This window comes from Pelophylax lessonae (genome assembly GCF_965119305.1).
Source record: "Pelophylax lessonae genome assembly, chromosome: 2".
Taxonomy (NCBI): Eukaryota; Metazoa; Chordata; class Amphibia; order Anura; family Ranidae; genus Pelophylax; species Pelophylax lessonae.
Genome location: NC_138769.1, coordinates 419,635,319 through 419,650,938, shown reverse-complemented (window position 1 = coordinate 419,650,938; position 15,620 = coordinate 419,635,319). Strand labels below are relative to the sequence as shown.

At 47.9% G+C, this 15,620-nt stretch overlaps 1 protein-coding gene across 1 annotated transcript in view; it reads left to right on the top strand.

Annotated features, from left to right (window-relative positions):
• The first annotated feature begins 13,179 nt into the window (after positions 1–13,179).
• CBLB (Cbl proto-oncogene B) overlaps positions 13,180–15,620 on the top strand; it is a 352,982-nt gene continuing 350,541 nt past the window's right edge. The window contains exon 1 of the mRNA XM_082245962.1: positions 13,180–13,702. Coding sequence (XP_082102088.1) covers positions 13,499–13,702 — 204 coding nt within the window. The 5' untranslated portion in view covers positions 13,180–13,498. The remainder of the gene's footprint in view (positions 13,703–15,620) is intronic.

Here is a 15,620-nt window from a genome sequence, read left to right as displayed (position 1 = left end):
CATCTAGCCTTTTAGGGGTACAAACAATAGTAATTGGGGCCTAGTGTGGTTGTGTACGTGTGATATACATACACTTTTTTTGGATCATATTTTCTATTCCGCTATTTAATCAAAAACCTTTGGGGATCAGTTAAATTGGGGGATAGTCTGTGTTGGTACGTGTGAGAGAGATCCACCTTTCCAAGTTGTTGGGGTTCATCTCATACTTCTGAAGGTTTGAGGGTGCTGCCTGTTCCATACTCCCCCTACTCCTAGCCTTTTAGGGGTACAAACAATAGTAATTGGGGCCTAGTGTGGTTGTGTACGTGTGATATACATACACTTTTTTTGGATCATATTTTCTATTCCGCTATTTAATCAAAAACCTTTGGGGATCAGTTAAATTGGGGGATAGTCTGTGTTGGTACGTGTGAGAGAGATCCACCTTTCCAAGTTGTTGGGGTTCATCTCATACTTCTGAAGGTTTGAGGGTGCTGCCTGTTCCATACTCCCCCTACTCCTAGCCTTTTAGGGGTACAAACAATAGTAATTGGGGCCTAGTGTGGTTGTGTACGTGTGATATACATACACTTTTTTTGGATCATATTTTCTATTCCGCTATTTAATCAAAAACCTTTGGGGATCAGTTAAATTGGGGGATAGTCTGTGTTGGTACGTGTGAGAGAGATCCACCTTTCCAAGTTGTTGGGGTTCATCTCATACTTCTGAAGGTTTGAGGGTGCTGCCTGTTCCATACCCCCCCTACTCCTCATCTAGCCTTTTAGGGGTACAAACAATAGTAATTGGGGCCTAGTGTGGTTGTGTACGTGTGATATACATACACTTTTTTTGGATCATATTTTCTATTCCGCTATTTAATCAAAAACCTTTGGGGATCAGTTAAATTGGGGGATAGTCTGTGTTGGTACGTGTGAGAGAGATCCACCTTTCCAAGTTGTTGGGGTTCATCTCATACTTCTGAAGGTTTGAGGGTGCTGCCTGTTCCATACCCCCCCTACTCCTCATCTAGCCTTTTAGGGGTACAAACAATAGTAATTGGGGCCTAGTGTGGTTGTGTACGTGTGATATACATACACTTTTTTTGGATCATATTTTCTATTCCGCTATTTAATCAAAAACCTTTGGGGATCAGTTAAATTGGGGGATAGTCTGTGTTGGTACGTGTGAGAGAGATCCACCTTTCCAAGTTGTTGGGGTTCATCTCATACTTCTGAAGGTTTGAGGGTGCTGCCTGTTCCATACTCCCCCTACTCCTCATCTAGCCTTTTAGGGGTACAAACAATAGTAATTGGGGCCTAGTGTGGTTGTGTACGTGTGATATACATACACTTTTTTTGGATCATATTTTCTATTCCGCTATTTAATCAAAAACCTTTGGGGATCAGTTAAATTGGGGGATAGTCTGTGTTGGTACGTGTGAGAGAGATCCACCTTTCCAAGTTGTTGGGGTTCATCTCATACTTCTGAAGGTTTGAGGGTGCTGCCTGTTCCATACTCCCCCTACTCCTAGCCTTTTAGGGGTACAAACAATAGTAATTGGGGCCTAGTGTGGTTGTGTACGTGTGATATACATACACTTTTTTTGGATCATATTTTCTATTCCGCTATTTAATCAAAAACCTTTGGGGATCAGTTAAATTGGGGGATAGTCTGTGTTGGTACGTGTGAGAGAGATCCACCTTTCCAAGTTGTTGGGGTTCATCTCATACTTCTGAAGGTTTGAGGGTGCTGCCTGTTCCATACCCCCCCTACTCCTCATCTAGCCTTTTAGGGGTACAAACAATAGTAATTGGGGCCTAGTGTGGTTGTGTACGTGTGATATACATACACTTTTTTTAGATCATATTTTCTATTCCGCTATTTAATCAAAAACCTTTGGGGATCAGTTAAATTGGGGGATAGTCTGTGTTGGTACGTGTGAGAGAGATCCACCTTTCCAAGTTGTTGGGGTTCATCTCATACTTCTGAAGGTTTGAGGGTGCTGCCTGTTCCATACTCCCCCTACTCCTAGCCTTTTAGGGGTACAAACAATAGTAATTGGGGCCTAGTGTGGTTGTGTACGTGTGATATACATACACTTTTTTTGGATCATATTTTCTATTCCGCTATTTAATCAAAAACCTTTGGGGATCAGTTAAATTGGGGGATAGTCTGTGTTGGTACGTGTGAGAGAGATCCACCTTTCCAAGTTGTTGGGGTTCATCTCATACTTCTGAAGGTTTGAGGGTGCTGCCTGTTCCATACCCCCCCTACTCCTCATCGAGCCTTTTAGGGGTACAAACAATAGTAATTGGGGCCTAGTGTGGTTGTGTACGTGTGATATACATACACTTTTTTTGGATCATATTTTCTATTCCGCTATTTAATCAAAAACCTTTGGGGATCAGTTAAATTGGGGGATAGTCTGTGTTGGTACGTGTGAGAGAGATCCACCTTTCCAAGTTGTTGGGGTTCATCTCATACTTCTGAAGGTTTGAGGGTGCTGCCTGTTCCATACTCCCCCTACTCCTAGCCTTTTAGGGGTACAAACAATAGTAATTGGGGCCTAGTGTGGTTGTGTACGTGTGATATACATACACTTTTTTTGGATCATATTTTCTATTCCGCTATTTAATCAAAAACCTTTGGGGATCAGTTAAATTGGGGGATAGTCTGTGTTGGTACGTGTGAGAGAGATCCACCTTTCCAAGTTGTTGGGGTTCATCTCATACTTCTGAAGGTTTGAGGGTGCTGCCTGTTCCATACTCCCCCTACTCCTAGCCTTTTAGGGGTACAAACAATAGTAATTGGGGCCTAGTGTGGTTGTGTACGTGTGATATACATACACTTTTTTTGGATCATATTTTCTATTCCGCTATTTAATCAAAAACCTTTGGGGATCAGTTAAATTGGGGGATAGTCTGTGTTGGTACGTGTGAGAGAGATCCACCTTTCCAAGTTGTTGGGGTTCATCTCATACTTCTGAAGGTTTGAGGGTGCTGCCTGTTCCATACCCCCCCTACTCCTCATCTAGCCTTTTAGGGGTACAAACAATAGTAATTGGGGCCTAGTGTGGTTGTGTACGTGTGATATACATACACTTTTTTTGGATCATATTTTCTATTCCGCTATTTAATCAAAAACCTTTGGGGATCAGTTAAATTGGGGGATAGTCTGTGTTGGTACGTGTGAGAGAGATCCACCTTTCCAAGTTGTTGGGGTTCATCTCATACTTCTGAAGGTTTGAGGGTGCTGCCTGTTCCATACTCCCCCTACTCCTAGCCTTTTAGGGGTACAAACAATAGTAATTGGGGCCTAGTGTGGTTGTGTACGTGTGATATACATACACTTTTTTTGGATCATATTTTCTATTCCGCTATTTAATCAAAAACCTTTGGGGATCAGTTAAATTGGGGGATAGTCTGTGTTGGTACGTGTGAGAGAGATCCACCTTTCCAAGTTGTTGGGGTTCATCTCATACTTCTGAAGGTTTGAGGGTGCTGCCTGTTCCATACCCCCCCTACTCCTCATCTAGCCTTTTAGGGGTACAAACAATAGTAATTGGGGCCTAGTGTGGTTGTGTACGTGTGATATACATACACTTTTTTTGGATCATATTTTCTATTCCGCTATTTAATCAAAAACCTTTGGGGATCAGTTAAATTGGGGGATAGTCTGTGTTGGTACGTGTGAGAGAGATCCACCTTTCCAAGTTGTTGGGGTTCATCTCATACTTCTGAAGGTTTGAGGGTGCTGCCTGTTCCATACTCCCCCTACTCCTCATCTAGCCTTTTAGGGGTACAAACAATAGTAATTGGGGCCCAGTGTGGTTGTGTACGTGTGATATACATACACTTTTTTTGGATCATATTTTCTATTCCGCTATTTAATCAAAAACCTTTGGGGATCAGTTAAATTGGGGGATAGTCTGTGTTGGTACGTGTGAGAGAGATCCACCTTTCCAAGTTGTTGGGGTTCATCTCATACTTCTGAAGGTTTGAGGGTGCTGCCTGTTCCATACTCCCCCTACTCCTAGCCTTTTAGGGGTACAAACAATAGTAATTGGGGCCTAGTGTGGTTGTGTACGTGTGATATACATACACTTTTTTTGGATCATATTTTCTATTCCGCTATTTAATCAAAAACCTTTGGGGATCAGTTAAATTGGGGGATAGTCTGTGTTGGTACGTGTGAGAGAGATCCACCTTTCCAAGTTGTTGGGGTTCATCTCATACTTCTGAAGGTTTGAGGGTGCTGCCTGTTCCATACTCCTCCTCCTACTCCTCATCCATCCTTTTAGGGGTACAAACAATAGTAATTGGGGCCTAGTGTGGTTGTGTACGTGCGAGATACATACACTTTTTTTGATCATATTTCCTATTCCGCTATTCAATAAAAACCTTTGAGGATCAATTGAATTGCGGGATAGTCTGTGTCGGTCCGTGTGAGATCCACCTTTCCAAGTTTTTGGGGTTCATCTCATACTTCTGAAGATTTGAGGGTGCTGTCTGTTCCATACTCCTCCTACTCCTCATGCATCCTTTTAGGGGTAGAAACAATAGTAATTGGGGCCTAGTGTGGTTTTGTACGTGCGAGATACATACACTTTTTTGGATCATATTTCCTATTCCGCTATTCAATAAAAACCTTTCTAGGGCAAGATCTTAAATTACAGAAATATGAGGAGACCGTCAAATAAGGGCCGTGGCCTGGGTCGTGGTGCTGCTGGTAGAGCTCCTGTTGCAAGGAGAGGACGTGGTCGATCTGTGCCAGCTACACGCACAAGTGAAACACCTTCCTCAAGTGTGAGTAGGCGACAGAACCTGCATCAGTATTTGGTAGGGCATCAAACGCCCCTAGAAGTGATGAGGCCAGAACAAGTTGAGGCGATAGTAGATTGGTTTGCTGCTGACAGTGCCTCCAGTTCCTTCACATTGTCTCCCACCCAGTCTACTGCAGAAAGGTCAGAGTTGGCACCTGCAGCCAATGTCCAACCGTCTTTCACCTCACCCCCTTGCAAATCAGGCCAGCAGTCTGAGCCCCAAGCCATACAGCAGTCTCTTATTCTTTTTGAGGACTCTGTCAGCAGGGTTTCCCAGGGCCATCCACCTAGCCCTGCCCCAGAAGTGGAAGAGATTGAGTGCAGCGATGCCCAACCACTTATTTCTCAAGATGAGTACATGCAAGGATCATCGCAGCACGTCTCCGATGATGACGAAACGCAGGTGCCAACTGCTGCGGCGTTCAGCATTGTGGAGACCGACAAGGAGGGCAGGGGTGAAGACTGGGTGGAAGATGATGTGGAGGACGATGAGGTCCTCGACCCCACATGGAATGAACGTCATGCAGGTGACCTGAGTAGTTTGGAGGAAGAGGCGGTGGTCGCACAGAGCCACCAGCACAGCAGAAGAGGGAGCAGGGTGCAGAAGCGGAGCGGCCGTGCCCTAGACACTACGCCCGCTACTGCCCAACGCAGCAAGGGAACGAGCGCACCAAAGTCAGCTCAAAGGAGTTCTCTAGCGTGGAAGTTCTTTAGAAAATGTGCTGATGACAGGACACGAGTGGTTTGCACCCTGTGCAATCAGAGCTTGAAGCGAGGCATAAACCTTCTCAACCTGAGCACAACCTGCATGATCAGGCATCTAAGTGCAAAGCACGAGCTGCAGTGGAGTACACACCTTCAAAACCAAGAAACGTCTCTGGCTCATCCTGCTTCCTCTTCTGCTGCAGTCTCGGCCGCTCCAGCCACATCTGTAGTGATACCGGCACCTGCCACCCCGCAAACAGACGATCTGTCAGCAACACCACCACCTGGGTCACCAACAACCATCTCCACAATGTCCCGTGGAAGCGTTCAGCTTTCCATCTCCCAAACACTTGAGAGGAAGAGGAAGTACCCCCCTACCCACCCACGATCCCTGGCCCTGAATGCCAGCATTTCAAAATTATTGGCCTTTGAAATGCTGTCATTCCGTCTGGTGGAGACGCACAGTTTTAAAAACCTTATGTCGGTGGCTGTCCCACAGTACGTCGTGCCCAGCCGCCACTACTTTTCCAGGCAAGCCATCCCTTCCCTGCACAACCAAGTGGGGGAAAATATCAGGTGTGCACTGCGCAACGCCATCTGTGCCAAGGTCCACCTAACTACGGATACGTGGACCAGTAAGCACGGTCAGGGGCGTTATATCTCCCTAACGGCACACTGGGTAAATGCAGTGGCGGATGGGCCTGAGGCGGATAGCAATTTGGCGCATGTCCTTCCACCACCGAGGATTGCAGGGCGCTTCAGTTTGCCTCCTGTTCCTAACTCCTCCTACTCCGCTTCCTCATCCTCTACCGCCTCCTCATCCGGACAGCGTAACACCTTCACCACCAACTTCAGCACGGCCAGGGGTAAACGACAGCAGGCAGTTTTACAACTTGCCTGTTTGGGGGACAAACCACACACCGCGCAGGAGTTGTGGAGGAGCATGGAACAGCAGACAAATGAGTGGTTGCTGCCAGCGAGCCTCAAGCCCGGCCTGGTGGTGTGCGATAACGGGCGAAATCTCATAGCAGCTCTGGGCCTAGCCGGTTTGACGCACATCCCTTGCCTGGCGCATGTGCTGAATTTGGTGGTGCAGAGGTTCCTTAAAAACTACCCCGATATGTCAGAGCTGCTGCAGAAAGTGCGGGCCGTTTGTGCGCACTTTCGGCGTTCTCACCCTGCTGCTGCTCGCCTGGCAGCGCTGCAGCGAAACTTCGGCCTTCCCGCTCACCGCCTCATATGTGACGTGCCCACAAGGTGGAACTCCACCTTGCACATGCTGGAAAGACTGTGCGAGCAGCAGCAGGCCATAGTGGAGTTTCAGCTGCAGCACGCACGCGTGAGTCGCTCTGCGGAACAGCACCACTTCACCACCAATAACTGGGCCTCCATGCGAGACCTGTGTGCCTTGTTGCGCTGTTTTGAGTACTCCACCAACATGGCCAGTGGCAATGACGCCGTTCTCAGCTTAACTATCCCACTTCTATGCCTCCTTGAAAAAACAATTCGGGCGATGATGGAAGAGGATGTGGCACAGGATGAGGAGGAGGAGGAGGATGAAGAGGTAACATTTCCAAGGCTTTCAGGGCAGTCATTCGCAAGGGGCTCCGAGGGTGGGTTCCTGCACACGCAAACGCCAGGGACGCAATTGTCCAGCAGGGGCACAGTTCTGGAGGATGAGGAGGATGAGGAGGAGGAGGAGCTGGAGGAGGTGATGGAACCATGTTCACAGCAGGGTGGCACCCAGGCCAGCTCATGGCCATCACTGGTGCGTGGCTGGGGGGATACAGAGGACACGGACGATACACCTCCCACAGAGGACAGCCTTTCGTCGCCTCTGGGCAGCCTGGCACACATGAGCGATTACATGCTGCAGTGTCTCCACAACGACCGCCGAGTTGCCCACATTCTAACTTGTGCTGATTACTGGGTGGCCACGCTGCTGGATCCCCGTTACAAGGACAACGTACCGTCCTTAATTCACTCACTGGAGCGCGATCGCAAGATGCGCGAGTACAAGCGCACGCTGGTAGACGCCATGCTGCTGGCATTCCCATCTGACAGCGGGGCCACAGTGGAAGCACAAGGCAGAGGAGGAGGAGGAGGAGGTCGCCAACGCAACCAGGGCACCGCCAGCACCTCAGAAGGCAGGGTTAGCATGGCCGAAATGTGGAAAAGCTTTGTCAGCACGCCACAACAAACAGCAGCACCAGCAGCTCAGATGGAACGTCTTAGCAGGAGGCAGCATTTTACCAACATGGTGGAGCAGTATGTGTGCACACGCCTACATGTAGTGAATGACGGGTCTGCCCCCTTCAACTTCTGGGTCTCCAAATTGGGCACATGGCCTGAGCTTGCCCTTTACGCCTTGGAGGTGCTGGCGTGCCCTGCAGCCAGTGTATTATCTGAACGGGTATTTAGCACGGCTGGGGGCGTTATAACAGACAAGCGCAGCCGCCTGTCCAGAGACAATGTGGACAAGCTCACGTTCATTAAAATGAACCAGGCATGGATCCCACGGGACTTTTCCGTACCTTATGCAGAATAGCAATGGATACCGACCTTACCCACCCATTGTTCCATTTTTGCTCTTTCTCACTCTTTTGGGGTGTACCCTCATTTAAAATTTTTGAAAAGAAGCAGTGTTGGCTACCTCGTCCTCCTCCTCAGGGCCAGATTAATGTAGGGGCTATTGGAGCTGCAGCTCCAGGCCCCTACCTTTTATATAGGCCCCGGGTTGGCCATATTCACTGTTACCGCTCTTCTGTCACTTGTAAACACAGAAGTCTGGCTTCTATGCTCGCTTCCCCAGGCAGCACCCTCAGAACCTCCCCACACAGCGTGAAGGCCGGACAAGGAGGGACAGTTGGCGATGCATGGATGTGTTTATGGGCTTCAGAGACAGCATCCCATGTTGAATTAGGCATGCATGGCTGCACCCTTCCTCCTCTGGGTGCATGGCAAGGCACGGCCCTTAAGGCCCTTCAAAATCCTCAGCACCAAGCCCATGATGCTGTTAATCCGGCCCTGGTCCTCCTCCACCGCCGCTTCCACCTACACCGCCCATAGGTGTGCGCAGCCTATTGCATTAAGGTGTGCACCCCAAAGTTGAAATACACATGCATGTGTTTGCCAGCAGGGAGAGTAATGTATCGGGGCCATGTACCTGTAGGCAAGGAGAAATAGAGCAGAGCAGGTCCCAGGGAGATCTTTCCCATCTCCTCACTGGCAATGCTATGTGCCCTAGGTGATTAGGGTGTGCCCAGGCACACCCAGCACACCCTGTGCGCACGCCTATGTCACCGCCACATCCACCACCACCTCAACCTCCCTCCTACTCCATATGGGCCTCGTCCTTCAGAGATGAAGAAGAACATTGTTTTATTTTTCTGTTTTTTTTTGTTGTTTTAAGTTATTTCCCTATCCACATTTGTTTGCAGAGCACTTGCCATGCTCTTAATTACGTTTTGCTGCCATTTGCAGCACTCTAGCCCTTTCCTTTGGTGTTTTAGAGCCATTTTAGTGCCTTAAAGTTCGGGTCCCCATTGACTTCAATGGGGTTCGGTGTCCGGGAAAAGTTCGGTAAAAGTCCGGGACACGGACCCGGACTTTTTTTTAAAGTTCGGCCGAACCCGTCGAACACGGACATCTAGGTGTCCGCTCAACCCTATTACGTCCATAATAAGGTCCTGCAGCCACATGTATACAATGGATGTGTACACTGGGCTAATTATCTGTGGCTGGGGCATTCCCTGTCCTGCAGCCACATGTGTACGATGGGTGTATTTTTACTATATTACCAAAAGTATTGGGACACCTGTCTTTACACCCACATGAACTTTAATGGCATCCCAGTCTTAGTCCGTAGGGTTCAATATTGAGTTGGCCCACCCTTTGCAGCTATAACAGCTTCAACTCTTCTGGGAAGGCTGTCTACAAGGTTTAGGAGTGTCTATGGGAATGTTTGACCATTCTTCCAGAAAGGCATTTGTGAGGTCAGGCACTGATGTTGGATGAGAAGGCCTGGCTCACAGTCTGTGCTCTAATTCATCCCAAAGATGTTCTATTGGGTTTTGGTTAACCACTTGCCGACCGCTACAAGTACATATACTGCGGCGGTCAGCCCCAGCCAGGCAAAGTGACGTACCGGTACGTCACTAGCCTGTCACTCGCTTGTGAGTCAATAGCGGGCGAGCGCGCCCACCCCGGCTCGTTCCCTAACAAGTCAGTGCGTGTGACATCGGGTCCGCCGGTCACTCGCGATCGTTCGCCGGGAAAGGGAGAAAGGCAGGCGGCTAATGTAAACAAGCCGCCTGTCATTCTCCCTTGTGTAAAAATGGAGATCAGACGGTTCTACTATGTAGGACCGTTGATCTCTGTTTTTACACTAGTAGCCATGTCCCATCACAGTTAGAAACACGCCCCTAGGTGACACTTAACCCCTCCCTCTCCAATACAGTTAACCCCTTCCCTGCCAGTGTCATTTTACAGTAACAGTGCATATGTATAGCACTGATTACTGTAGGAATGTCACTGGTAACCCCAAAAGTGTCAAAAATGTCAGTCAAGGGTCCGATCTGTCTGCCGCAATGTCGCAGTCCCGCAATAAAAATCGCAGATCGCCGCCATTACTCGTTAAAAAAAAACAACAAAAATCTTTCCCTTTGTTAGTAAACGTGATAACTTTTGCGCAAACCAATCAAAATATGCTTTTTTGCGATTTTTTTTTTTTTTTTTTTTTTTTTACCAAACATATGTAGCATAAAACAAATTGGCCGAAAATGTTAAAAAATTTTGATTTTTACATTTTTTTTTTTTGGGGAATTTCATATTAAAAAATGTGAAAAATATTGTTATTTTTGCAAAATTGACGCTGTTTTTTTGTTTATAGCGCATGATCAAAAAATCGCACAGGTGATCAAATACCACCAAAAGAAAGCTCTGTTTGTGGGAAAAAAAAGGACGTCAAATTTGTTTAGGTACAGCGTCGCACGACCGCGCAATTGTCCGTTAAAATCACGCAGTGCCTAATCGCAAAATACCCCCTGGTCAGGAAGGGGGTAAAATCTTTTCCGGGGCTTAAGTGGTTAAGGTTCTGTACAGGCCAGTCAAGTTCCTCCGCCCCAAATGCACTCATCCATGTCTTTATGGACCTTGTTTTGTGCACTGGTGCGCAGTAATGTTGGAACAGGAAGGGGGGCCATCCCCAAAATGTCTTGGTATGCTGACGCCTTAAGAGTTCTCTTTACTGGAACTAAGGGGCCAAGCCCAACCCCTGAAAAATAATTCCACACCATAATCTCCCCCCTCCACCAAGTGATTTGGACCAGTGCACAAAGCAAGCTCCATTAAGACATGGATGAGCGAGTTTGGGGTGGGGGAACCTGACTGGCCTACACAGAGTCCTGACCCCAATCCAACGAAACACCTTTGGGATGAATTAGAGCAGAGACTGCGACCCAAGCCTTCTCTCCAACATCCGTGCCTAACCTCACAAAATGTGCTTCTGGAAGAATGGTCAAACATTCCCATATAGACATATAGACACACTCCTAAACTTTGTGGACAACCTTCCCAGAAGAGTTAAAGCTGTTATAGCTGCAAAGGGTGGGCTAACTCAAAATTGAACCCTACGGACTAAGACTGGGATTCCATTAAAGTGATTGTGAAGTCTTGTGTTTTTATTTTTTTTTTAATAACTAACAACTAACATGTTATACTTCCTTGCTCTGTGCATTTGGTTTTGCACAAAGCAGCCTGGATCCTCCTCTTCTCAGGTCCCTTTTCACTTCTCCTAGCCCTTCCCTCCTGTTGAGTGCCCCCACAGCAAGCAGCTTGCTATGGGGGCACCCAAGCCAGGCTGCAGCTCTGTGTGTCCATTCAGACAGGGAGCTGTCGTTCAGCCCCGCCCCTCTCTCCTGATTGACTAACAGACTTTGATTGTCTCAGCCAATCAGGAGTGAGAGCTCTGGATGGCCGAGGGACTCATGGACATTGCTGGACAGAGATGGGACTGGGGAGGCTAATGCACACAGAATGCATTAAGAGAAAAAAAACCTTATGCCTTTATAACTCCTTTAAAGTTACTTTTGGTAATATAGTGTGTGTGCAATGGGTGTGTATTCTGGACTAATTATCTGTGGCTGGGGCATTCCCTGTCCTGCATCCGCATGTACAGGGGCTTCTCATCAAATTAAAATATTATCAAAAAGTACTTTTTTTTTTTCATTCAATTCAAAAAGTGCAACTCATATTTTATATAGGTGTGTTACACAGAGAGTGATATATTTCACGCATATCTTTCTCCACTCCACACTGTTACTAGCGCGGCGCCTGGCGGGAAAATTTAAATGACGGCGGGGGCAGAGGCAGGGGCGGGCGCAGGTGGGCCGTCATCATCTAGTGCGAGTCTGCATCTCTCTGCGAGTGAACTCGGGGATCTCCGGAACTGTGCAGTTCTGACTTTGCCGCCGCCGCCGTAGATTTACTAGCACTTTTCTCCTGCTACGGGCATTTACGGGCAGGAGAAAAGTGCCGTTTTTACGGGCTGTCCGTAAATCTACGGCGGTTGGCAACACTGGTCTGGTGTCTTTCATCTTCCTCTTGACATTACCCCACAGATTCTCCATGGGGTTTAGGTCAGGGGAGTTTGCTGGCCAACACAGTGATACTATGATCCAGAGGCGTAACTAGAACCTTCAGGGCCCCGGTGCAAGAAACCATGAAGGGCCCCCTGGACCCCTGGCGCCCTTTACTCTAGTTGCAGGGCCCTTTATTACGGTGAGGGAAGGGAGAATTCTGAAGGGGGGGGAAGCACAGAAGGGGGGGACCAGGGGAGCACCAGGGGCCCAGAGACAGCAGAACACAAGTATGCTGGATAGGAGAAGTGGCGGGGGGCAGCGTACAGAGGAACCAATCTCCTAAATTTTCCTCCTGCAGCTACAGAAGGAAAAAGGAGGACAGTGATTTCTCTACATGCTGCCCCCGCCGCCCCTCCTATTCAGGTGTACAGGGGAGCCACATGGGCCCCCTTGAGCATGGGGCCCGGTTGCGATTGCAACCCCTGCAACCCCTGTAGTTACGCCCCTGCTATGATCATGTGACCAGGTATTGGTACTTTTGGCAGTGTGGGCAGGTGCAGGAGACACCAGACCCAACAATGAAGATGAGCTGAAGGTCTATCAAAGCAACCTGGGCTTCCATAGCACCTCAGCAGCGCCACAGGCGAATCGTCTCCATGCCACCCAGGGTTGATGCAGTAATTCATGCAAAAGGAGCCCCGACCAAGTATTGAGTGCATACTATACTGTACATGGACATACTTTTCAGTAAGCCAACATTTCTGTGTAATGCATCTATATAAAATGAATTTCACTTTTTGACTTTAATTACTGAATTAAATTAACTTTTTAATGATATTTTATGTATATGATGGATGCATACAATGGGTGCATATTTTGGACTAATTACCTGTGCCTGGGACCTTCTCTGACCTGCAGCCACATGTACATAATGGATGTATATGTGTATAGAATGTGTGTGTATACTGGGCTAATTATCTGTGTCCGGGGCATTCCCTGCCCTGCAGTGCTCCCCCCCATTGAGTGAGCAGTTAGGATGCTTCCCTCCTATAGTGAGGAGTTTCTGGTCAGGACAGAGCGGAGCAGAGGAACGTCTAAAGGGATGCGGGGGAGGCCGGAGTGACGAGCTTGGTGTAGACTATTGAAGCAGGCAGTCAGGCAAGCCCCGCTCCTCCCCTCCTCCTCCTCCGGTGATCTCACCAGCTCAGCCTGCGGCTCCTATGAGCAGGGAAAAGAGGGGACGCGGAGTTTGGAAAGCCCAGCCAGCAGCGGTGTGTGGAGTGTAAGGGGCTCCTGTCCGGAGAGCCAGCGGCCATTACTATACGGAGCTGTGCTGTACGGAGCTCTGGCCGGCCCCGTCCTTTGTGTCCTTGTGGGAAGTCAGCCTGCGGCCGCCTCTCCCTCTCCAGCCATGGCCAGCAGTAGTAGCAGCAGTAGTAGTACGAGCGGCGGCGGCGCCCTGACCGGGCGTCTCCCGGGGGCCCGGAGCGCCAACCCCCGCAAGGGCCGCATACTGGGCTTCATCGATGCCATCCAGGATGTGGTGGGACCCCCCAAACAGGCGGCGGCCGACAGGAGGACAGTGGAGAAGACGTGGAAACTGATGGACAAAGTGGTAAGAGGGCAGGGGGTGAGGGGACACAGGGGCACCAGGTCTTCTAACTTTCTTATTGCCCGGTGAGCCAGGGGCAGTCCTGGAGAAGGAAGTGCTGGCACTCCTGGAGGGCACTACCAGGGTCCTACTTCCATATGGTCCCTCATAGTCAGAGTTTTCACAACATTTCCAGGGGATGAGAACTTCAGTGTCAGGATTAAAGGGACACTGGGGCTCATCTCATCCAGCTTTCCTCTATTCTTCACCTGAACTCGGGGAAAGTCCTCCCATTGCACTACTTGGGTCTGTACAGTCATAGAACTTCTAGGGCTCCTTCACAATTCTTCTTCTTCCTTTTCTTCCTCTTCCTTTTCTTCTTCTTCTTCTTCCTTTTCTTCTCCTTCTTCCTTTTCTTCTTCTTCCTTTTCTTCTTCTTCTTCTTCTTCTTCTTCTTCTTCTTCTTCCTTTTCTTCTCCTTCTTCCTTTTCTTCTCCTTCTTCCTTTTCTTCTCCTTCTTCCTTTTCTTCTTCTCCTTCTTCCTTTTCTTCTTCTCCTTCTTCCTTTTCTTCTTCTCCTTCTTCCTTTTCTTCTTCTCCTTCTTCCTTTTCTTCTTCTTCTTCTTCTTCTTCCTTTTCTTCTTCTTTTTCTTCTTTCTTCTTCTTCCTTTTCTTCTTCTTTTTCTTCTTTCTTCTTCTTCCTTTTCTTCTTCTTCCTTTTCTTCTTTCTTCTTCTTCCTTTTCTTCTTCCTTTTCTTCTTCTTCTTCCTTTTCTTTTTCCTTTTCTTCTTCTTCCTTTTCTTTTTCCTTTTCTTCTTCTTCCTTTTCTTCTTCCTTTTCTTCTTCTTCCTTTTCTTCTTTCTTCTTCTTCTTCCTTTTCTTCTTTCTTCTTCTTCTTCCTTTTCTTCTTTCTTCTTCTTCTTCCTTTTCTTCTTTCTTCTTCTTCTTCCTTTTCTTCTTTCTTCTTCTTCTTCCTTTTCTTCTTTCTTCTTCTTCTTCCTTTTCTTCTTTCTTCTTCTTCTTCCTTCTCTTCTTTCTTCTTCTTCTTATTTCAGGTACTTAAATAGCACCATAAATTTACGCAGCACTTTCCATATATATTTTACATTCACATCAGTCGCTGCCCTCAAAGAGCTTACAATCTAAGGTCCCAAACTCACATTCATATATACACATAGTGCACTTGTGGTAAGAGGGCAGGGGGTGAGGGGACACAGGGGCACCAGGTCTTCTAACTTTCCTATTGTCCTGTGAGCCAGGGGCAGCCATGGAGAAGGAAGTGCTGGGGCACCTAGAGAAATCTACAAGGGTCCTCCTGCCACATGGCCCCTCATGCTCAGAGTTTTCACAACATTTCCAGGGGGGAGCATTTCAGTGTCAGGATTAAAGGGACACTGGGGCTTATCTCATGCTGCTTACCTCTATTCTTCACCTGAACTCTGGGAAAGTCCTCCCATTGCACTGGGAACTACATGGTTCTGTACAGTGATAGCACTTCTAGGGCTCCTTCACAATTCTTCTTCCTTCTTCCTTTCTTCTTTCTTCCTTCTTTTTCTTCCTTTTTCTTCTTCTTCCTCTTATTTCAGGTACCTAAATAGCGCCATCAATTTACGCAGCACTTTCCATATATATTTTACATTCACATCAGTCCTTGCCTTCAAAGAGCTTACAATCTAAGGTCCCTAACTTACATTCATTTATACACACAGTACACTTGTGGTAAGAGGGCAGGGGGGGGGGGGGGGGTGAGGGTAAACGGGGGCACCAGGTCTTCTAACTTTCTTATTGTCCTGTGAGCCAGGGGCAGCCATGGAGAAGGAAGTGCTGGAGCACCTAGAGAAATCTACAAGGGTCCTCCTGCCATATGGCTCTTCATGCTCAGTGTTTCCACAGCATTTCCAGGGGGAAGCACTTCAGTGTCAGGATTAAAGGGACACTGGAGA